Source organism: Canis lupus, chromosome 5 (genome assembly GCF_011100685.1).
Source record: "Canis lupus familiaris isolate Mischka breed German Shepherd chromosome 5, alternate assembly UU_Cfam_GSD_1.0, whole genome shotgun sequence".
Lineage (NCBI taxonomy): Eukaryota > Metazoa > Chordata > Mammalia > Carnivora > Canidae > Canis > Canis lupus.
This window is the reverse complement of record NC_049226.1, coordinates 65,813,398-65,836,870: the sequence shown is the minus strand read 5'-3', so window position 1 is coordinate 65,836,870 and position 23,473 is coordinate 65,813,398. Positions and strand designations below refer to the sequence as shown.

Sequence of the window (23,473 nt, the reverse complement as noted above, 5' to 3'; positions counted from 1 at the left end):
GGAGAGTGGTGTGCTTGGCCCCTCTGGGATCCTGGGAGGACCACCCTGCTCTATTCTGGAGTTTACATCTTAAGGTCTCCAGAATATCCAATATCCAACACGTTCTTACACATGAGCAATGAAAAGAAACCAAAGGCAATTCACAACATCCCAATAAAACTGAAGCAGTAGAGAGAAGGCTCTGCATCCAGGGAGCAGCAGCGGTGTGCCCTGTAGGTGGGACGAGAGTAGGACTTCATAGGGAGGAGGCGGGGAAGAGCAGCTCAGTGTGGAAACAGCATGTGCAAAGGCCCTGAGGTGTGTCCCAGGCACAGAATGTTCTAGCAATAAAAGAGGGCCATGGTGGACTGGAATGCAGAGGGAGGGGGAGGTGGTTGACCAACGTTTAGAAAAGTAGGCAGGTGGCTGATGTGCAAGGCCCTGGGAACATTTAAGGCGTCAGATATGTGTCATAAGGCCCAGCATTATGTTCTTTTTTTTTTTTTAAAGATTTTATTTATTTATTCATTCATGAGAGACACACACAGAGAGAGAGGCAGAGACACAGGCAGAGGGAGAAGCAGGCTCCACGCAGGGAGCCCGACGCGGGACTTGATCCCAGGTCTCCAGGATAAGTCCTGGGCCGAAGGTGGCGCTAAGCCCCTGAGCCACCTGGGCTGCCCCAGCATTATGTTCTTTACCCGTTTGATGCTGGGACCTCCCACATGTTTACCCGAGGCAGGGGTAGAAGTGGCAAACAGGGCTCAGGACAGAAACTGGCCGCACCCCAGGCATCCCACAGCCCACAGATGGAGAGGTGAACTCACTAGCTCCTCCAGGGATGGCAGTGCAGCCTGAATGTAATATCCTGCTGCAGGTCTGTGTGTCTTTGGGGGAATGAGGATCCATGAAACCTGCAACCCATGTGCCTGCCAGTCTAGCAAATCCCACCCCCCAGATCCCCCTGAAAAATCCAGGTCTGGCCCTCATGGTCAGATCGCCTCCTTTGTAGGAGCTCACACACTGTCCTGTGAATCGGCTCTGGGTGTCTCCTGGCCTGAAAGACCCGCATGTGGTGGTTTGTCCAGCCTCCCCGTTCCCTCTGTAAGGGCAGCTCAGGGGCTCCAGCTCTGCTCCTCCCGGCCTCTCCAAGAGGTTTCTTCTGCGCGTACCCTAGGATGCACCCATGCGAGCCTGCCTTCCTCAGGGGCCCCTGTGTGCTCTGCGTCCTGCTGAATAGGCCGCAGGACTCAGGAAGCCTGGGAAGAGACCTGGGATGGGGCCGGAAACCTGCTCTCCACACATATCTGAGGCTCTTGCATACATTAGCTATTCAAAACTGTGCAATTAGCAAAAACAATCAGATTTTTGTGTCTGGTGGAGAGGATGAAATCCTAGCAGGGCTTCACTCTTACCAAACTGAGGGTTTCCCACTCTCTCACTCTCTCGCTCTCTGCCTCAGTTTCTCCATCTGTAAAATGGTCACGGTGCAGCCCTTTGACTTTCTAAGTCTGTTACTCTAACTCACGGTAGCCTTGGAGATGTGGCCAGTTTCTGGAACCATCTTTGTCGTATCGCCAAGTGTATCAAATCACGATGAATCAGCCGCACACGAGCAAGCCATGTCAGGGCTGAGAGCCGCTTGGGGAGAAGGTGGAGGAGTCGGCTCAGCGTGACTGCCCGGGACAGCGAGGTGGGGTCTCCTGTGTGGACCTCTGGAGGTAACCCCAGCTGGAGCTCCACAACCCTCTCCTGGGGTGCTAGGCAGGTCCCCAAGAGGTCCTGACCTGCCTGCCCCAGAAGACCTCATCATGGTGGAAGCAGAGGTGCAGAATCAACGAAAGTGGGCTTGCCAATGTCTCAGACGCATCTGGTCCCTGACGAGTTCTCAGAGCCTCGGCTGGAGGAGTCAAGCCTCAGGAGGCAGGGTAAAGGCTCAAGGCAGCAGGTGACTCCAGGACAGTGCGCATACGTGGATGCTGATCCTGATTACCGTCAGTCTGGGATCCACCAATACAAGTGAGTCTCTGTCCCCTGCTTCCCCCCATCATGCTGGGGCCCCCTGAGCCTCACATCCAGCACCTGATGATCGAGGAGTTCCTGGCCGTGGCTGGAGAGAAAGGGATGCCAACACCCTGTCCTCACATGGCAGTGGGGGGGGGGGGTCCTGTGGTCTTTGGGGGACATCGGGCATGCACAGTGAGATCAAGGCAGAAGCCCGGCAGCAATGTGTCTGGTGCACACTTTAAAAACTGTCTGGAGGGATCCCTGGGTGGCTCAGCAGTTTAGCACCTGCCTTTGGCCCAGGGCATGATCCTAGAGTCCCGGGATCGAGTCCCACATCAGGCTCCCTGCGTGGAGCCTGCTTCTCCCTCTGCTTATGTCTCTGCCTCTCTCTCTCTCTCTCTCTCTCTCTCTCTCTCTCTCTGTGTGTGTCTCTGATGAATAAATAAATAAAATCTTAAAAAAAAAAACTGTCTGGAAAGTGCACGACCCTTCACCGCATGATGAATTTGCCAGATCAAGCACAGAACAGTGCAGGCATCTAGAGAGGCTGCTGGTTTGTAGACGCTCATTTAGAAAGTCTTGTTTATGTGAATTAGCGAATCATCCATGAGATTCAAGACCCGCAAGGAGCCAAAGGGCACAGGGCAAAAACCCATCTTCCTGCCGCATCCCCGGGACCTCCAGTTCCCCAGCTGGAGGATCCCGCAGTCGGTGATTCTTCCATCCTCAGGGAAATACATTTGTATACTCTTTACACCTTTTCTTTCTTTTTTTTTTTTTTTTTTTATTAAAGTATTTATTTGACAGAGCACGATTCAGGGTGGTGGCAGGGGGAGAGGAGAGGGAGTGTGGGGCTCGATCCCAGATCCCTGGGATTGTGACCTGAGCCAAAGGCAGACGCTTCACCGACGGAGTCACCCAGATGCCCCTCTCTCACCTTTTCAATAATAATGCTGGCACACCGTGTCCGCCGTTCCACATCTTGCTGGTCTGCTTCATGATATGTACTGCTCACAGGCTGTACAATTCACCACGTGAAGAGCACGACTCAGCGGTTTCTGCGCACTCACGAAGGTCGTGCCACCACTGCCACCGTGGAGGTGAGAACATGCTGCTCCCTGCAGTCTGCTGTCACGGCGGCATCCTACCCCACAGAGTGCTTGAGCTCTTCCCACACTGGCTTCCTATGGACCCACCAGCACTTTCAACACACCCAGGAGAGATGGGGTGGCCTTGACACCCATTTCCTGCTTCCCTGGGGTGTGTGTGTCTAATTTCAACCCCAAACACTCATTACGCTGGGAACTTTGCTCATGCATGGGCTACTGGATAATGGGGGATGGCGAGCGGCCACTACGTCCACTCGCTGCATCTGCGCCTTCTGTAGCCAGCGGGAGCCCGTGAGGAGGAAGGCAAGGTCGGGGCCTCCGTGTGTGCAGCCCCGTGAAGGGGGTTGGCAGTGGGGCACCACGGGAGAGGCTACAGGTGGCTGGGGAGGGGTCACATGCCCAGGTACGGAGCAGGACAACCCTGTCCTCATCTGGACGCTGCTGACCTGCAGGGAGCCTCCCACCCTGGACAGAGGCTGATGCTGCCAGGCTCTCTCCCTCTATGTTCTAGAAACAGCTCCTGGCCAGGGACTGCCTCGCCTACGACTAGAGGACACTCAGCAGCGACGAGGATGGACACTGGTCCTTGAACTCCCTCTGTGCCTTGGCACTGATGAGCAGAACTGCTTGACACCCCCCCACACTGTCCACAGGAGCTAGATGGCCCCCCCTTTTTTTAAATAAAAGATTTTATTTATTTATTCATGAGAGACAGAGACAGAGAGAGACAGAGACAGAGAGAGAGAGGCAGAGACACAGGCAGAGGGAGAAGCAGGCTCCATGCAGGGAGCCTGACATGGGACTCGGTCCCGGGTCCCAGATCCCAGGACCACGCCCTGAGCTGAAGGCAGATGCTCAACCGCTGAGCCACCCAGGGATCCCCTAGATGGCCCTTAACCAGACCATGGCTTCCCTTCCTCCCCAGACCCCGGCCCTGGGCCCCCTCAGGGCTAGCCAGCAGACAGCATCCAGGTGGGGAACCTGCTCTCCTGGCCCCCACAACTCCTCTGCCCTCTGCCCACACCCACCTGGGTCCCTCCAGGAGAGAAACCCTGGCCTGTCCCCCGAGCTGGAGCAGGGCTCTTTTCCAACTGCCGCAGCCCAGCCCTTCCAAATACAGTGTCTCCTTACTTAGGCCGGTCATGGGTTTTACTGGACGAGTTCCTCCCTGTGGGATTCACAGCCCAGAAACCAAACAGTAGTGGCTTCCATGGGAGAAGTCTGGGCTCAGCCTCACCCCCCAACACGGCTCTGTGAGCGCAGGACAGAGCTGTCCACCTGGGTGCCAGAGCCCGAGAGATGTCGCCACAGCCATTTCTGTAGAGAGGAACAGGACGGGGCGGGGGGGCAGTCACATCTGGGGACACCCTCCCGCTGCCCTGGATGCCCAGGAGGACCAAGCTCGGCCTCTGGGAAGCCTGGGCGAGTGTTCGCGGCCACAGAAGTCAGCCGCCTGCTTCTGTGACGTGGAGGTGGCTCAGGAACTGGAGTGGCGGGGCTGACCTCGGGGCCTGGCCTCACCCACACGCCAACTTTCCCAGCCTCAACTGGGAGCTGTGCAAGGGCTCGATACGGTGGCCTCCCCCGGGAGGGACAGGCAAGCCTGGCTGGGGCCCACAGGAGCACAGGGCGCCTCGCTACCTGCTCAGAAGTGTGGGGACCACAGGATGGCCAGGCACAGACCCACGCCTCGACTTCAGGTCCCAAGCCCTCCTTCGAGGGGGAAAAGCCTTCCCAGGGCCCCATGCCACTGTCTAGCCAGCCTGCAAAGAGGCTGCTGAGGTAAAGGAACCTTCTGGAACCTTCCATGCCCTCTCTGACCCAGGCTGGATTCGTTCTCCTAGGGAAACTGGTAGAGACTTGTTCTGTGAGCGATCTGCTCACCCGGGGCTTTGCATGTGTGCTCTTAAGCCTTTGACTTGAATCACACAGTTGAGCTCCTGCTTACAGGATTAAGCCACCCCTCCGGCTAAGAGAGAAGGATCTGGGTCTTGCCTGAACTGGATCCCGAGAGGTACAGAGGGCAGCACTCTGCCTGCTTGGCATGCAGGAATTCAGAACTCTCTGGCTGCCGGGTGAAGGGCGCCTGGGCCCCAGGGATACCTCGGTGTGGGCAGCCCCTGTGTGTCCGCCTGATTCCATGGGGTCCGCTCCAAAGGACGTGGGCTCGCCCCCTTCCATCTTCATCATCCCTGGAGGCCGTTATCGGGGGGCGGGGGGGCAAAGACTCACGAACTCTGGAGGCCACCGAAGTGCAAAGTATGCTGTATTGGGGATGCCCAGGAAGGGTCTTTGTCTGGAGCCAGGCACAAGCCCAGAGGGAGCACGAGGTGGAAGTGCCGCCCCCTCCCTGGGGTCCTCGTGACACCCCGGGGTTCCCGAGCTCTCCCACCTGGCCCAGGGGTCACCGATTGCCTCCCACTCGGCACAGAATCCCCGCTTGGCTAACCTCTCTTCCTACAGCAGGCCAAAACCCACACTCTGGTTCTGCCAAATTCCACGGGCAAGGGTTCCAGGCTCGTCGCTGCTGGCCTCATCCCTGCCCCAACTCCCTCACCAGCTCTCCATGCGAGCGAGCTCGTGGTGATCTGGTGAGTCGGCAGGACGTCCTAGGAAGTGGGGGACCTTGAGGAGTCTCCTCGCTTCCCCACTGCTCCTCCAAACGCAAACACGTTCCTCCCCTCGCACAGCGGCCAAGGGGTTGTCGGCTGTGGCATGGACGCGCCCCAGTCCCAGGCTCGTGGGCCTCTGGCTCTTCTGGCTCCTGCCTCAATGACCCACTCCCCACTTGAGTCTCTGCCCACCCATCACAGGAGGAGCGGCCCCCAGTTGGCTGTGGGGGTTGAGAACTATCCTTGGCGGTGTCAAGACCGCTTCATCGGCAGCAGGGAAAGGACCCCTCGTCCTGGGGCCAGGGCCACAGAACAGGCACAGCGAGGTTTCTTTCCCACTTCTTGCCTTTCCTCTTTTCTGCTTCCCTGGGAAGGGAGGTAGGATTTCTGAGCCCTCTTGGACGTGTCATGGGCTCCCTGGAGCAGACGGGGTGGGGGGGTACCGTACCTGGTGGGAGTGTGGGTGGTCGTGGGCGCCTGGCCCCAGGGACAGGGTGGGAGGGTGTGGGGGGCAGCAAGGCTGTACCCGGGGCAGCGGCCCCCTGCCGGCTCCACTTGGCAATCCCTTCTCCCACTGGTTAGCTCTACCCCTACTTCCCCCAGCCCACATGTTTTGGGGTTCAGTATATAGGGATGCACATGTGGGGCCAGGGTCAGTGCATAGGGGTGCACACACGGGGTCAGGATCAGCACGTAACGGTGCGCACGTGGGGTGGGGATCCGTGTGTAGGGTGCACACACGGGGTGGGGATCGGTGCGTAGGGGTGCACATGCAGGGCTGGGACCAGTACTTAGGGGTGTGCATGCAGGGTCGGTGTGTAGGGTGCACACGCAGGGCCAGGGTTGGTGTGTAGGGGTGCGCATGCAGGGCCGGGATCAATACCTAGGGGTGCGCACCCAGGTCATGACATGGTAGGCCCTGGTGCTCTCAAAGGCAGCAGTCCTGGGGACCTATGCTCTGTGGCAGCTGCGGGTGGCAGTCCCCGCCAAGCCTGTCCGCAGGCTCTCCTGCCTGAGGCATGGAGTGGATGGTCCTACCCTCGCCAAGGTTCAGGCTGTGGCCACCCCACAATGCCTTCCCCCACAGACCCATCCCGACTCTCCTCAAGGCCCTGTTCCAGCTCAGGACAGACTGTGCCAGAGTTAAAGGAGTGTCGTCTGTTGGTCTGCATAAGGCTCCCGTGGCCCTCAGCCCTGCTCCACTCTGGGGCCGGGAGATGCTCATGGATGTTGTGGAAGTGAGGGAAGGGGCTTGGCCGTCCCTGCCAACCCCAAGCTGGCATATGCCTTCCCTGCCCTCCCAGGGCTGGTCCCCAGCAGCAGCCACAGTGCGCTGCCCGCAGACTGGGCCACGCGCTCCTCCTCCTCCATCTCGACTTCAACATGCTTGGAAGAGGCAGATCCCAACTCTGGCTCAGCCCCTGCTTCCTCCTGGTCATCACCACCCATCCCCAGGCAGGGGCTGTGACCACAGGCCACCGTGTTGGGCCTCCCACGCTGCCCATCCCAAGGCCACGTCAGTGGAGGAACAGGTGAGCCAAAAGGTGCACATCACTGCTTCTGTGGGGAGAATATCCAGATCATTCCTGCACCTGGAATTTGGCGCTTAAAAAAGGACACAAAAGACCACCAGCAGGACTTAAAATTCTGATTGTTTTTCTTGAAAAACAAACGAAAAACTCTACACACACAAAAAAAAAACCCCTGAACTCCCCACCCTGCACCAGCTAAGTGCAACAAGTTAGCCACGGATGGGAAAAGAGAGACGTTATGCCACACACGCCTTTATGCAGCAGGTGTCCTGGCCATGCTGCTATAGCCAGGAAGCACAGGGATGCATGGGGACGCCAGGACCACGGGACACTGTGTAGCAGCAAGGATGGACGCCAATTCTGCAAATAAATATACACGGTGCCAACAGAAGCCTTAAGTCAGTGACATATCAGGTCAGGATGAGACAGCAGAACCACTAACAAATGCTTGCTGGTTATGATGGTTTGCTTTAAAAAAAAAAAAAAACTAGTATGCCCGACAAACGTTGAGTACTCGGGACCCCTGTCAGTAGAGAGCGGTCAGAGGAGTGGAGTCTCCACCTTGCCCAGATTGCCACCATGGAAGTGTCGCCCGGTGTCTGCACGGCTCCTTCCAAGGGGCCCTGGGCTGGGTGGGGGGCAGCGGCTCCAGGAACTGCAGCCTGGACCGCCAACCCGCCTTCACAGCATGCTGCAGAACTGCCCGTGAGCCCTCAGTGCCCCCACCTGGTGAGAAGGGACCCCCGCCCATCCCTGCAAGACTGATGATGCCCCACTTCCCCACACCCGCCTACAGGAGGCTGGGGCGGGCCGCCGCAGGAAGGCTGCCATGGTCTGGCTGGGGCCATGGGGCTCCCTGCATTCTTCCTAGAGCCAGCCCTGTGCTCTGGCACAAAGCAGGAGGGACAGCTGGCCGGCTTCTCAGCCTCCTGAGCTGCTTTCAGGTTTCTCTGGGCCCGGCAGGTCACATGGGGGTCCCGGAGCCCAGAAGGAGGGCCGCAGGCCATGCCAACGCTCACGTGGCCCTGGGGACAGCAGCCTCTCTGGTGGTAGCCTGATGTCCAAGGGCTCAGCTCAGTGGTCAGAGGACAGGACAGAGCCACCCAGCACCGAAGATCGGGGCCTGGCAAGGTACACTGGCCTCAGCTGCCCACCCCCGGAAGGAATGGGAACGACAAAGACAAGCCTGAGGAGTCACAACAGCCTCCAAAGCAGGTGTAGTTAGAGTGGCCCCAGCTTCCCAGCAATGGAGTCAGACCTGCGGAGGGCCGTGCAGTGAGGGCAGCACCCCCACCAGGAGCCGGAACCAGTTCCTGGTGGTTTGTTGGGCTGCCGGCCAGCTGGCAAGGCCAGGGAAGCCCATTAGGGGTCATGGTGGCTGCCTTTCTTATCTGGTTTGTCATAGAAGATTTTGAGTGTTGAGTCTCTGCCTGGAATAACCATAGGTCAGTCCCAATACCGGACGGAGAACAGTCCAGAAGCAGTGCTACCCACAGCCCACACCCAGTGGGCACAGGGGTTGCCCGAGTCTTCCTGCAGTTGTGCCCTTGCACACAATGGCATCCAGGATGGGATGCATGAGGTCAGAAGCCTGGTGTGTCCTGGGTGACCCAGGGCTAGCCTGGGAGCTGGTTCTGCTCTGTGGTCCGGTGGCACACACGGGTGGGAGCTCAGGACGATCCGGCTGCCCGTGACCTCTGCTCAGGGCCCCCACCTGCGTAGACACCAGGTGCAGAAAGCCTCCGTCTGCTGAGCTGGGGACAGTGTCACTCTCTGAAGGCAGCTGTTCTGGTGACTTTCTCTTCTCTCTTCTGGGGGTCGGGGAGGGGTCTACCTCTGGGTCTTTAAGGCAAAGAGATCTAAGTCCCGAGATTAGTTTCACTAAAGTCACTACGTCTACAACAACAAAAGAAAGCCAAGCGCTTGGTCTGGGCTGCTGTCTTGTCAGTGCATCTCTGAGGTCCGCACAGCGAGGCCGGAGTCCTGGTTGCTCTGCTCGTGGGACCGGAGTGTTTGGTGCTCAGAAGCCCTCACTCCCTGGGTGACGTGCTGGGCCGGGCACGGTGCTCTGCACCAGCACCTGGTCCCTTGACACATATCACACACTGCAGGGGGTGTGGGGGGACAAAACTCCCCCTACTCCTTCTCATTTCTTTAGAAAATAATCTCTTGGTAGCATCAACTTGACCCAAAATTTAAGTTAAAAAAATAATACAAATAAAGGTGGGGAGGAAGAGGGCCCAACATGGCGAACAGTCAGTCTGTGGAGGGTCGGGGGCCTGGCCTCTTCTTATGCTCATGGAGGTAAGGATGGAAGTTAGCTTTCTAGGACTGAACTCGTACCAGTGTTCACTGTGGCCCCAGCCCCCTGACCTGGTGGAGGGACAATGAGGGGCGCTCAGCTGAGCTGCCTGGATGACAGGACCAGAGTCGCTTTTCAAGGGGGTATGAGATGTTTTAACAGGATCTTTGCGCATTCTCTTTCCGGCAGCTTCCTGGCCCTTCTTGCTTACGTCTCCTGAGGCACCACCTGCATGAGCTTCTGGCACAGGACCGTCGTGGAAACTGTGGGGGGACAGCGAGTTAGGTCAGGGGCACCAGTGGGGGATGTGGGCTGTAGCTCACCACATCCCCATGGCCACATCGTCCAGGGCTGTAGGTGCGGCCAGAAACCCAGGGCTATATGTGAAAGCTACTGAAGCGCACATGTGCCCAGGGCCCGTGGGCCTCCCCGCCGCTGGGTGCCAGCCTGCACATCTGCCCCGACTGTGCAAGTCACCCAGCTGGTGTGGCCGAGGAACCTAGCAACAGGCAGGCTTGGGCCCATCCCCGAGCTGTTTCAGAGCCCAGGGCCCTTCTAAGGGTCTGGGCAGACACCAGGTCGGGCAGCTGGCAGGCCCTCCTCAGGATGACCGCTGCTGGCCCATGGTCCTGCAGAGGGGCTAGAGCAGGTGCGCGAGTCCCAGGGCCCAACAAACGCCTGTCATGCACAGACTGCAAGTGCTCACTCACTGTGGGCGATTTCAGGAGGGAGGGGGTTCCTTGCTGTGGCGTACTCTAAGATGACCGACAGGCAGGTGCCCATGAGAATGCGGGATGGCCACCTGGTGTGCACTGACCGGGGCGCAGCCCACAGACCCCGGACTTGCCTAGGAGCCTTTCACTTCAGACATGATTGCAGGAAAGGGTCTTAAATGGGACTTGTCAACGGAGCCCAGGACTGCACTACCAGGATCCTTCACTGTCCTCTGCCTTTCTAGGTCAGCCGGCTGTGTTTAAGCTGGCGACAGACGGTGGGGTTTCATTACTTGGCAAGAGCAGCCTGGTTCTCTGGAATCCCTTGTTTTGAGATTAGCTGGTGCCAAGCTGAGCGTCTTATCCCTGAAATACGCGGGCCAGACGTCACTGCCAAACACACCACAGCGCCCTAAACCTCAGTCAGCACAGTCAACGCCCGCTGCCCAATTCCAAAGGCTCAGCCTCACTGCCGGCCCCTCGGCCAGGGCCTCACAGCCACCTCTCGGCGACCCTGGCTGACCCTGGGACCTGCGCTGCTCCTCAATGGAGGGGATAGATCAGAGCTGCAGAGAGCCCTGCTCTGGGGCACGGCATGGAGGGTCCCAGAGCAGGAACGGAGGGAGGCCCCAGCAGGTACTCACAGATGCCCTGGAGGAGCCACTTGGGCTTGTTTTTCCACCAGACCCCCAAGAAGTAGACCGGCAGGCCACTGAGGATTATGGTGAAGCCAATGCCACACTCCACGGGGGTCTTCCAGAAGGAGACGGCGATGAGGAACAGGCAGGCCAGGATGAAGAATACTGGGAGGGCCAGGTTCACCTGGGGATGGGTGGGGGGGACGGGAGGTTGGAGCTGATGCCAGGCAGCCCGGCACCCCCTGCCCACACCTCCCACTGTCTGTGGTCACAAGTCCTGTCCACCCTGCTGAAAGCTCTGCATCTCCTGTGCCCTCGCCGGAAGCATCTTCTCCCTTGGGATCCCCGGGATACAGGGTGTGCTCCCTGCTCTGAGCCACTCCTACTTCCTGGCCGACCTAGGAAGGGCTCTGACCTCCAGGGCCTGTTCCAGCCTTTGCTGGCTCCAGCCTGCCTGGTTTTCCGAGTGGACCTCACCTCGTTCTCCCAGCATGTGCCCTGAGCACTTGGAGCCGGGCAGTAACCACTCAAAACACAGAGGGTGCTGATGCATGAGGGAAACACCCAGCTCAGTCCCTGAGGCTTCCCAAGGTCAGGGAAGGTCAGCCTCCCTGGTTCCATCCCAGGGTGGAGACGTTTGCCCAGCACCCAACCCACGGTCACCCAAAGGAGGGGCCCGGCACTGCTGGGAAGGCCGTGGCACCCGCTAATAACACAGCAGCACCCGCCTCCTCAGAGCCCTTGTGTGGACAGGCGGGGCCGCAGTCTGCACACCACAGGCACACGGCCCACCCACAGAGTTCAAGGCAGAGGAGCGGCGTCTGCTTCCCCATGCCTTCTGCCGGGCAGGCTCATCTCCACATGCAATCAGTCTGTCTACACGCTGGTGTCTACACACCGGCAGAAAGCCCAGGGGATGAAGGATGAGCAAGGGTTCCCCGAGGTCAGCCCACAGGGCATGCCCCACCTGGCCCTACTGGGACAACACCCACCACAGCCCTTGCTAACAAGGGGACAGTGCCCAGCTTGTGTCCAGGCTGTGAGAGAGACAGCGCCCACCACAACAAGGGCCACAATGACCCAGGCCACTGAGGCTGCCTCGGTCTCCCCAGAAGAACCCCTGCTGGACCCCACTGGTCTCTGTTGAGAGCTGGGGGGAGAGCCAGGGAGGAGGCTTGTGGACAGGTGCCAACTGTGAGGAGCCATGCACCAGAACTGGACAAGGGACGGGGCTGTTGGCCAGTGGCCACTTGCTGGCCATGGTGTGCACGTGGGGCTGTAGCTGACCTCTCAGCAGGAGTGCAGGCTTCACCAATGCCCCTTCTCAGAGAAACAAGGTCACCCTAGGGCCTAGGGAGCTGGGCCCCAGTATGGAGCTGACAAGGGCCAGCACCCTTCTTTCTTCTGGGCTGGCCAAGGCCAGGGTGGGCACTGAGGCCAGCTCCACCTCCGCCCACCTGTTCTCCCTCTTGCCCTGGCACCTGCCTCTCCCCCCCCCCCCCCCCCCCCTGCCCTGCGGTGCTCATCACGCATCCACCTGGCACTTTCTTACTCACGTCTTCTCCCCTCCTTGGAATAGGAGCTCAAGGGGGCCAGGGACACAGGGATCTAATTTGTTCTTTGATGACCCCCAGCACTTAAGAAGTTCTCGATAATAGCCATCAGGTGAACTAGGTATCCCTCTGTCTAGTTCGAACACAAGTGTGTTCATGTGTATCTTGCTGGATCCTTACCAGGACATTCTGGAGAAAGTACCCTGACCGCTGGTTTGCACTGGGAAGATGCGGGCTCAGAGGAGGACAGTGCCAACCCAGGACTCTGGTGGACACTCAGACTCTGTTTCTGGGGTGCACAACTCTGCCGAACCCTTGACCGGCCCTCGGTGTGCCGTAGCCCGTGCTGCCCCGGATCAGCCCACCCCTCACCTTGATGGGCCGCTCTAGCTCAGGCTTCTTGTAGCGAAGCCACAGCATCCCGGCGATGGCCAGGGCCACACAGAGCCAGTTGAAGAAGCTGAAGAAGTTGATGACGGAGAAGATGTCTCTGGAGAAGGCGTAAAGCAGGGTCATGATGCACTGCAAGATGAGAGAGGGGCCAGGTGAGGCCTAGGTGGGGCCCAGGAGCAGGGCAGCCTTGAGGCAGGGAAACCACGCTTGCTCACTCTTGTTCTGAAGGGGAGGCCTGGTCTGAGCAACACTTGGGCTCTCAGAGAGCACAGCCCCGCAAACAGGATTCAGTCGGTGCAGAAAGGGAACACCCAACCGCACGCTGGCTGCAGCGTTACTGTGACACCACGAGCTGTGGCACATTCAGGCACTGCACGCCATGCAGCGGTTTCAAAACTAAGATCGAACTCTGCAGCACCTTAAAACTCAACCAAGAATCACTGGATCCTTCTCTCTTCAAGAGGGGCCAAAGCCCTCTGTCCCTGAGTTGGGCTGTACCTGTGGACTTGCGCTCCTAACACAGAAAAACACAGTAGTGATGGAGCGTGACTTCTGAGGCCAGGTCACAGAAAGTGTGGTGGCTTTCTCCTTTTGCCACCATCAGCTGGCACACTCTGGGGCGCCTAGCACCATGTCGTGAGGACGCTTACACAGTACCCATGGAGCCACATCCTGCAGCAGAGGAACTGTGGCCTGTGGCTGTGTGGGGAGCCATCTGGGAAGAGGCACCTCCAGCCACAATCGAGCCTTCAGTTGGGACAGCATCCTGACTGCCATCTGGATCTCCACCTCATGGGGAACCCTGCACCAGGGCAGGACTCCCAGAATCAGATAACAGGCGATTCCCCTTTCCCCCGTGTGTGGGGTGCTGTGCTGCAGCGGCAGAGAGCTCCTAACACTGCGTATACCCACACAGACAGACGAAGACGGGCAGAAGGAAGGCACGTTGTAACGTGATCTCACACAAAAGCGGAGGCTGGGTGTGCTGTGCACACCATGAACATGCCCACAAAGCTCTGATATGTCTCTTCAGACAGCTTTTGCTTCACACACTTCCAGACTGTTTAGAGGTCTTTTGTTTTACAACCACTGCGCATAGTTTTTGGAATTAAAAAGAAAAAAAAATCCATGAAGCACAAGGTGAGGAAATGCTCACACTAATTATCTGTGCATCTGTGCTGGCCTCAGGTGGACAGTAGGGGACAGGCTTCATGGGGAGAACGTGCAGCCTCCCTCCCCCGGTCTCCTGCGGGGGAGCCCCTCAGACAGGTCCTGAGGGACATGCCCGTCTCCTGTTTCAACCTGCTTGCATTCCCCCGGGGACAGAGGACAGGATGCCGGACAGTACCGCTCGCTTACCGTAAACACAAGGGAAGGCATGGGTGTCAGCAGCTGTGGGTGGATCATGGAGAGGATGGAGGGCAGGTGGCCCTCCCTGGACCCCACGAAGAACAGCCTGTGAACAGGAGTGGGCATTCAGCCTTGCCACCATGCACCCCAGGCAGGGCAGGGAGTGGGAGGGCCCAGGCCCAAGGGCTGGGCTCCCTCCGGGGGCTTCCTGGCATCCCTGATGGGCTCGGCTGGCGAGGGGGGAGACTCAGCCTTCCTTACCTCCAATCCCCCTGGGCAGGGTTTTGAAATGAACCCATGAAAGAGTCCAGAAGGACACAGCTGTGTCACCTCTGGGCAGGGTCCGGGGGTCAGAGTAGAGTTCATGGTTCCCTCATTTCTGTATTACTCAAACATGACAAAACAAAATCCAGAGCACACATGAGAAGGCAGTGTGTGTGCACTGGCTACCCACTGCGACAGCGGAGCCTCCCACCTCCCAGAGCCTGGGTGACAGCTCACCTAGAGGACGTGAAGAGGGACCCGTTGACGGAGCCGAAGCAGGACAGGCCCACGAAGACAGGGATGATCCAGGACATGACTCCCAGGTGATAGGTCCCAAAGTCCTAGGCAAACACTGAGCATGAGCCCCGTGGCCCTGGGGCTCCCCAGCACAGGGCTCCATCTTCACCTGGACGACAGGTGTCCTCATAGCCTAGCCCTGGCACATTTCCATCTGCATGGCTTCCTACATGCTCATCATGAGACGTCTACACATGGAGTGACCCCTGGGGGTCTGGACTTTAGGGGGCAGCCCCAGAGATGGGACTTTGTGTATTAGCACAGGGCCCTGAGCCTCACTCCCTGTCCACACTCTTGGGCACTCCTCACCCTGCTATATGCCAGGCTGGCCACGGTCTCCCCCCATCAGCACATCTGCTCCAGAGGGGAAGGGGTGCACTGCTGTCCCTGGCTGAGCTCCTGGTGCCCTCCCAGAGCAGGGCTTGGTGTTTATCCAGAAGATGGAATGGCTGGTGCTCCAAGAGCTGAGTCCACCAGCTCTGGGGCCACCCGGCTTGGTCTGAGGGCTGACAAGGCACCCAGCCAGCTGCCTCCATGGGGCCTAGGTATGCTGCGCCCCGCCGCTAAAGCCAGTGTCCAGAGTGTCCAGCAGAGGAGGCTCAGGATGCACCCAGGCCGCAGATGGGACAAGGCCACCCCGCTGCCCCTCCCATGCTCAGGGCTGGAGAGACCTTGCTTGCCTGGATTCACTCTAGGCCCAGCTGTGTTCAGGGCAGGACCACCGCACATGCTGACCTAAATCTGGCCTGGGGAGGCTGGGCACCGACACTCTCAAAGACCCCATAAGTCTCACATGAGCCAGGGTGAGGAACGAGCACCCTACTCTTTCTGGGGGTTGGCAAAATACAGTTCGACCCCTCCGAGTAGGGTGTGGTTCGTGGATGGGAGGGGCCGGCTCAGAGGGGGCAGGTGGGCCTCTCAGTGACCTGGCTGGGCTGGCAGGTGGCATCTTACCACAGCCACAGCCTCTGACGTCAGCATCTGCTCTGTGGACAATGTGGTGAAGTAGGCCAGGTTCGTCAGCACGTACACCAGGGTGACGATGGGGAGGGAGATGATGATGGCCAGGGGCAGGTTTCTGGAAGGCACAGGAGGGACACATTATCAGAAGGCAGCTCGGCATGCAGCGGGACCAGATGCCTCTAACACACGGTGGCTGGGTCCTGAGCCTCACCGCGTGGGGAAGGTGGTGAGTGGCGAGACTGTTCCCGGCCCGGGTGAGTGGCTGGAAGCTGGCAGGTGGGTGGCTGGGTGACCCTGGGCCAGCAACTCAAGCCCTCCAGCCTTGTGCCCTGATCTTGCAGGGGAGCCTTGTTCCAGGTCACGCGGCCACCGTGCGGCCAGTGTGGGGACAGAAACCAGCGCCCTGCCCTAGCATGGATCCTAACCCCAGAGCCCCCGGAAGGTCTTGCGCTCGTCTGAGGCAGGGCCCCTGGGTGGCCCGGAGACTGAACCAGGCTCCCTCCCTCCCTCAGAGAAGTCTCTGTTCGTACCCATACCTGTAGGGATTGATCATCTCCTCTGTGACAAAATTCAAGTAATTCCTGGAATTGAGAAAGCAGAATTTAATTATACGTCCCTCCCACCATCACTGGGGGGAAGAACACAGATCCCACGGGGGCTCCTCCTGGCTGTTCTGGGCTCATGGATGGGGATCCCCGCACCCACCTCCAGAAGCCCCTCGGGGAGCAGCTGGGGACACAGGGGACAGGAGGCATCATAGCAAGGGCTGCAGACAGGCCCCTCGCTCCTGGGGAGGAGACGTCAAGAAGCTCCAAGCCCAGCACTTCGCGTCTAAATGCTTTATGCACGTCAACAGAGGTCTGTCTATAGGGACAGCTTCTCAGGGGCCCAGGTGCGCTGCGAACAGTGCCCAGGGCTGCCCCGCACGCCTTCCGTGCTCTTCTGGGTTGCAAATGGCTCTAAGAGGCTTTCCCACCACGCTCCGAAACTGCCCACAGATGGCCAGGAGACCGGATTTTGGGATACTTCAGGGCCCACCCACCATGTGTGTCCCGAGGGCCAGAGACCCAGACATTCTAGAACTTACCATCCCCCATAAGCAAAGAGGCCACTGTACAACGCCAGCACAATGTTTCCCACGTCCAGCTTGGTGCCCTCAAACGAAAACTTAGGATCCAGATTGGACACATCACCTGGCAAAGGCCAAACAGACAGAAAGGAATGCCGGGTTAGAGAGCACTGCAAAAAGGTCACACCACAAATTCTGGAATGTTCCTGGAGCAAAATACAGTCACAAACAAAAATGCCAGGGTGAAGGCTTTCCACGGCAACAAATTGAATGCACCTGCTGAGCCAGCTAGCCACAGCATTCCCAGACTTACCCGGGGTCAGGAGCAAGCAGACGCAGGTGAGCAGGATTCTGCTGTGACCCAGGGGACATGACCCCCAAGAGGCCCCTAGCTCACCCAACACAGGGAGGCAGCTCCACAGACCCTCGGCCATTCCAAGTGCTAGCCGACCGCCCAAGAGCTGGGGGATGGGATGCCCCAATGGGCCAGTGCAGGGGCATGTATGCGTCCACCTGTGGTTCATGCAGGCAGGAGCAGGGGCTGATCAGCCTTGGTCACACTCCCTGCAGAACCCGTGACATGTGTCCCAGCTCAGGGGCACCCGGGCTCGAGTCTTTGATTCCCCTTAGTGCTGGGAGAATCTTGGGCTGCTAACCCCAAACCCAGGCTCCCTGCTTATGTGACAGAGCTCAGAGTGTGACCCATCCGCAAGGGTCAGCACGGAACTTCCTGAAACCGACTCAGATCTGTCCCTGGACACGCTGCTCCTGAGAGACTGAAGTGGCCTGAGGGGACACAGGGATGTGCCTCTGGGAAGCATGGTGTCTGCAGGGACATTCAGCGCAAGCACCTCCCAGACAGCTGTCCCTGGGGGCATCGCAGCCTCAGTCCTCCTCCTGGGCAGACGGCACCAGGGCCCTGCACAGCTCCGCCCAGCACTCTGCTGACCGTTTCAGCCAGGAGCGGCTCAGGTGCCCCCATCTCTGCCCCCACCCTCTCGTGGCCTCTCTGCTGTGTCTCCCCTTTGTGTCTATCAGAACACGTGACACTGGATTTAGGGCCCACCCTGATTCTTCCCACAAAGACATCTGCAAAGACCCTTTCTCCAAATAAGGGCATAGTCACAAGTCCCTGGGAAATGGGTGTGTGTTCACACCCGACCTGGCACACACAATGGGAAATGTGGGTGTTGGGAGGGACTCTGGCTACGGGGGTTCTTTCTGTGGCTCAGCAACACTGTCCATAACATGGCTCTGGACGCTCAGGCCCAGAAGCCCTGGCTCCATAGTGAGGGGCCAGCCCCACACCTTTTCAACACCTGGCTCCCCTGCTTGGGATGGCTGCAGCAGGGACATGTACATGAGATAGCAGGTGCCCAGGGACACAGCCAGCCCAGCCCCTCAGCCCACCTGCTAGTGGCCAGCCTTCCAGGCACACACAAACCTGGAGGGGCTGCATGCTTGGTCGGGTGCGGATCACTAGAGCACTGCAAAAAGGTCACACCACAAATTCTTCAGGGCTCTGGATGTGAAGGTCTGTGTCCCCGTCCAGCTGAGAAGCCATGGGCCCAGGCTGGGCTGGGGCTCGGGGGCCCCACACGGGTCATTGTCACCCATGGTGGGTGGGTCTGTAGGACCCTGGGGAGCCCAAGGCCTCCCACTTCTCCCAAAGGTGACAGCCTCCTGTTAACCCAGAACAGGACCCGGTGGCAATATGGGAGGAGGTTTGCGGAGGGGAGCATGGAAGGGAGCTTCCCATAAAGCCCTGTCATCTTATGCAGCAGAAGCCTGCACTTGCAAAGCAGCTCAGGTCTCCAGCACACAGTGCAGTGGGGAGGGGCAGGACGGACCCCAGAATTCTTGTTTCTGGATCTGCCTTCCTGTGGCATTCCCGCCCCCGCCCCGAGCTTGTTTGCCCGGCCACCACAGGTCAGCTTATGCCTTTGATCTCAAATCTGAGCTGGGAAGTGGACATGGGACCTGAGAGGCGCCCAGCCCCCACTGCCCTGAGGCCATGGTCTCATGATGAGATGCACAGGCCCCGGGGTGGCCGGCACCTCACCCAGGCGCATGGGACCTGTCTAGGAGGCCCAGGTCCTGGGACTGCCTGGTCACAGGGTAGTCAGCAGCCTGGGTGGCCGGGGGCGGTGCAGAGAGCTGGCTCAGGACAACATACTCTTCATCCAACAGCACCCAGAGCCCCTCTGGGCTCCCTCCTGGTGGCTCCCCCATGGAAACAGGCCGGAATGTGCACTCCCTCACACCTGCAGAGCACTGCCACTTCCCCCGGCCTTGTCCACGTACGTCTACTATCCAACAGCTAGAGAAACGGTGGCTCAGGCTATCTGCCCTGGGGCTGGGCAAGCGCCCACGTGCATGGGATCCAGGACCACGACTGGAGACTCACCTCGTGCTTGAGCCCGAGTCTACACCACCCCACTCCTCCCAGAATGGCCTGGCTGCCCCTAAGAGTCTGGAGGAACCCGCTGAGACGGCTCCCACTCCCCCAGACTTGCTGAGGACTGCAGGTCCGAGTCCCACAGCCACTTCTGGAGCATGGGAGGCTTTCCACAATAAAGGCCCCTCCACGTACTACACGGGTGTCTGGAGCCTATACTTTCTCATTGATCTACTCCATTTCCTACTGAAGTACACCTCTATGTATCCTGTCTGTTACTCAAAGTAAAGTTTTTTCCCCCATATGTAGTGATATAGATTTTGGTGCAGCTGTTAAAACTGGCTCCCACCTGAAGTAGTGACACTGTGTGTGCACATGTGTGTACCGTGTATTCACGTGTGTGCACATGTGGGTCGGAGACATTCCATGCAGAGGGATGGCTGTTGCTTTTGTGGCTTTGGGGTTCCACCAAAGCCTGGTACAGGAGATGTAAAACGTGGGTGCCCAGAGGGTCCCTGGCTACCAGGGGTACAGCACTGGGGCAGGGATGAAATTCAAGGCGTGTAAGAAGCAGGTGCTTTCAGCCTCGAGAAGGTCTGTGCAGCCTCAGTTTCCCGCAGGCGCTACTCCCACTGTGGCTACCAGCTCAGAGCTGGGACATACACAGTCGTCTCCCTGAGATGGTCATACTGGGGGTGGAATTCCTGATGTACAACAGTACTGTCTACATTTACAGCCTGATTTTACAGCATCTAAAACTCCAAGAAAATACTAGCTGCCCTGACCAAACACAGATGGAAGGATCTCCCTGGGGGCCTCAGCCAGTCCCCTCCCAAACAGCCCACAGAGACTTCTACTCCTAGGACAAGTGTGGCTGGGCCATCTGCTGGGACCTTCCCTGGTCATCTGAGAGCCCATTACCTGCCTGCGAGGTGCCCCAAGTCCTTTGGAGGAAAGCAGGCAGCCAGGTGCACAGAGGGACCACACTCCCAGACCCTGCAGCACTGAGCGTGACCGGTAGACCCAGTTTCTCCCCTGGCGTGGGGTGAGGGAACATGCAAAGCTCTGCCAAGGATGTGGCTGCCAATCAACCCTCTGCCAAGTTCCTCTGGGCTGTCACTCACCCGATCATCTCCCATAAACGCAGCATGCCGCACCCTAGAGACAAGGGAGGGATCTGCAAGTCAACTGTCCAGAGGGGGAGGCACACATGCGCCCCTGCAGGGCTCCTGGGTTTGTTCAGACTAGCCTGTGTTGGACACCAGCCCAGAAGGGAGGACCATAGCTTCTCCAGGCTCCTGACCAAATGCCGGCCAAGCATGCTGCCCCTCCTTCTCGAAGGCACCAGGGAGCAGGCACTGGGTCTGGGTGGCCGCTAAGAGACAGGGGCCACGCCTGCCCTCGCTGCCCTGGTGTCCTGCTGGGGCTGGAGCCCTAATTGCAGGGGGGCTTTAAGGAGGTTTGCAGAATTGGCAGGAGGGCCCACCCATCTCCAGGCTGGCTCCAGCGAGAAGCGGGTGAGGCAGCCACACCTCTGCTTCATGATGGGTGTTAGCAGCTGTGCCTTGCCCAGGGCCACTGAGGTGGTGAGCAGGGGCGCAGAGGAGACGTGGAGCCCTCCTGGGGGAGGGCAGGTTCTAAAATCCACGTGTAGTCCCAACCACCCACCTGTCCTCTGCAACCAGGGGGCATTTGGCGATACCTGGAGACACCTGGGATTGTCAGGGCTGGGGTGGGGGTGCACTGGTGCATGGAGGCAAGCAGTGCTGCTCCACTCTCTGGGATGCAGAGGGCAGCTAACCCGGATGGCAGCAACACAGGGCAGGGCTCTGCAGCTCTGGAGGGTAATGACACATGCTTGGCCTACAGGCCACGGCTCCCACAGTCGGGGTGCATCGGACACAGATGAATGACAAGTCCCCCGGAAGGCCACCGTGCTCCAAGCTACCCTGTAGCTCTATGTCACTCCGAGAGCAGGCAAGAATATGATCGTGATGGGCAGAGAGAAGTTCAGGTCCTCCTGCTGGCTTCAAGAGTGGGGGATAAGCACCTCAGGACCCCACAGTTTAACGGAGTCCCCTGTGCCATCACCCCTTGTCTGGGGCTTCTATGCAGACCTCAAAGCTACCTCTAACCTGCTGTCCAAAGAGAAGGGAGGTCAGCTCAGGGTGGGTTCCGACCCTCTGCTCACCTGCATTGCAGGCAAGTGCCCCGTAGCCCCCGTACCTTCAAGTCTGCCTCTTCCAGCCCTAGAATGCAGCCACTGACAGTACTCTCCCAGAAGGGCCGCGGGAAAGGGAATGCCAGTGCACAACCAGATGCTGGGCCTGTTGGCAAACTGCAATGTCACAGCAGGGCCTGCCTCCCGCCCACTGGGACCCCTTTTGAGAACTGGGGTAATTGGGGTGGGAATGCTCCAAGGCCCCAGAGGACAGTCTCGGGGAAGCCAGCCCAAATTCCTGTGTCACCCAGACACGGACCCAGGAACCATCAACGGGTGTCCAGCAGCTCCGAGCACGTGGGGACAGGAGTGGGCCTTCTTCCCGCCCAGGGAGCGTGCCAGCCCCATGGCTGCTGACTGGACCAATGCTCCCCACAGGGCCTGCCTGGCCTCTCTACATGGGGGAAAGGCCTGGTCTGATGCTCATCAGGGCTTCTCCAGGGCCCCTGGAGCCTGTCAACGTCCCGATCTGGAGACGGGCGGTAGAGGCAGCAGCAGCAAATCCCAGAACCTTGGGGCTGGCGAGGCCCCAACCCACCCACTGCTTTCCCATAGCCAGAGCAGCCCTGGGGCACCCCTCCTGGGACAGGAACACTGTGAGAAAGTCAGCCCCAAACGGGGGAATATCCACCATGCTGGAACCTTCTGCTTCTGGTCCCACTCTATCCCTCTGGGGTTCCATGGGACACTCATTTATGTCATGAGATGTGAACAGGGTCCCCCCAAGAACTCGTGTCAACCTGGAACCTCTGAATGTGGCCTGGTTTGGAAACAGGTCTTTGAAGATGGAGTTAACGTCAGGATGTGGAGATGAGATCACAGATGAGGAGAGGGCCCTGAAGCCCACGACTGTCCTTACAGGATATAGGAAGGGGCCACAGGGATGAGCCAGAGAGGTCCGAGAGGTGCAGCACAAGCTCGGGGACCATCAGGAGCTGGGCTGACAAGGAGAGATCCCCCAACGAATTTCAGAGGAGTACAGCCCTGACATTGGACTTTCGTCCCCCAGAACCATGAGGATACAACAGGACATTGTTTGCAGACGGACCCCCGGGCCTCACTCACCAGGTCAGACTTCGTGGTTTCCACTGTGTGTGGATGTGGCCAGGACAAGGTGTGGCCTGGATCCTGCTTTGCAATCACCAGCCAAGGGAGGAGGTGTTTGGCCTCAGGCTCCTGCTCTGTAGAATGGGCTGTCATGTGTGGGACCACAGGCTTTGGGGCTCTGAGTCCCACCTGGCGAGTGAGCTCTGTGTGACTGGTGCTCTAACAGGCTTGGGCAGCCAGTATGGCGACGGGTGTCTGGTTCTGTCCTCGGAGAGGATGCTCCTCTTTCCCATCTGCCTACCCCGGGTTGAACACTAGGTGTCTGCTCGCTGCCCGTCCTCTGGCTCTGCCTGATGTCTGCCAATGGTAATGGGGCAAGAATCTGGGTTTGGGGAGGTTGATGGGAGGTCAGTGCATGCTCACCTGTCCAACACCTGTCCCTGGAGGAGCTGGCCCCATGGAAGCCAGCAAACCTCCAATTCAATTGGAAAGGGCCTTCTCTCCCCGGGAAGGCTACAGGAGACCCCTGAGACCTAACCGTGCCCAGTGCAGGGCTCTGGCCACCACCCACCATTCCCCCTGCACTTCCGTCCGCCTGGCTGGCTGCAGGGCTGAGCCGAGGGCCGCAGTGGGAAAGAGCCCAACTCTCCTGACTGATTTCATGCCGCAGGGCAGCACAAGCAAAGCATGTGATCTCAAATCTGTTATGATTCTGGATGCTGAATTAGTGCAGAGGCGTGCACAGGCCCAACAAAAAAGCTTCAATTAAAAATTATCAAAGAACAGAGGCGCCTGGATGGTTCAGGCAGTTGAGTATCTGACTCGTGATCTTGGCTCAGGTCATGGTCTCAGGGTGGTGGAATGGAGCTCCCCCTCATCAGGCTCCGTGCTTGGGCGGCGGGGGGTGGGGGGTGGGGGGAGTCTGCTTGGGATGCTCTCTCCCTCTCCCTCTGCTCCTTCCCCTGCTCACATTTTCTCTTTCTCAAATAAATCTTTAAAAAAAATTACCAAAGAACATCCAGGGGA

The 23,473-nt window shown here is 58.8% G+C and overlaps 1 protein-coding gene across 1 annotated transcript in view; it reads right to left on the bottom strand.

Annotated features, from left to right (window-relative positions):
* Positions 1-9,512: 9,512 nt before the first annotated feature.
* Positions 9,513-23,473, bottom strand: part of SLC7A5 (solute carrier family 7 member 5) — a gene marked incomplete at its 3' end in the record, with an annotated part of 30,245 nt that continues 16,284 nt past the window's right edge. The window contains 8 exon segments of the mRNA NM_001284482.1: positions 9,513-9,804; positions 10,899-11,076; positions 12,818-12,967; positions 14,198-14,294; positions 14,690-14,793; positions 15,704-15,827; positions 16,249-16,293; positions 16,800-16,905. Of these exon segments, the coding sequence (NP_001271411.1) occupies positions 9,749-9,804; positions 10,899-11,076; positions 12,818-12,967; positions 14,198-14,294; positions 14,690-14,793; positions 15,704-15,827; positions 16,249-16,293; positions 16,800-16,905 (860 nt within the window).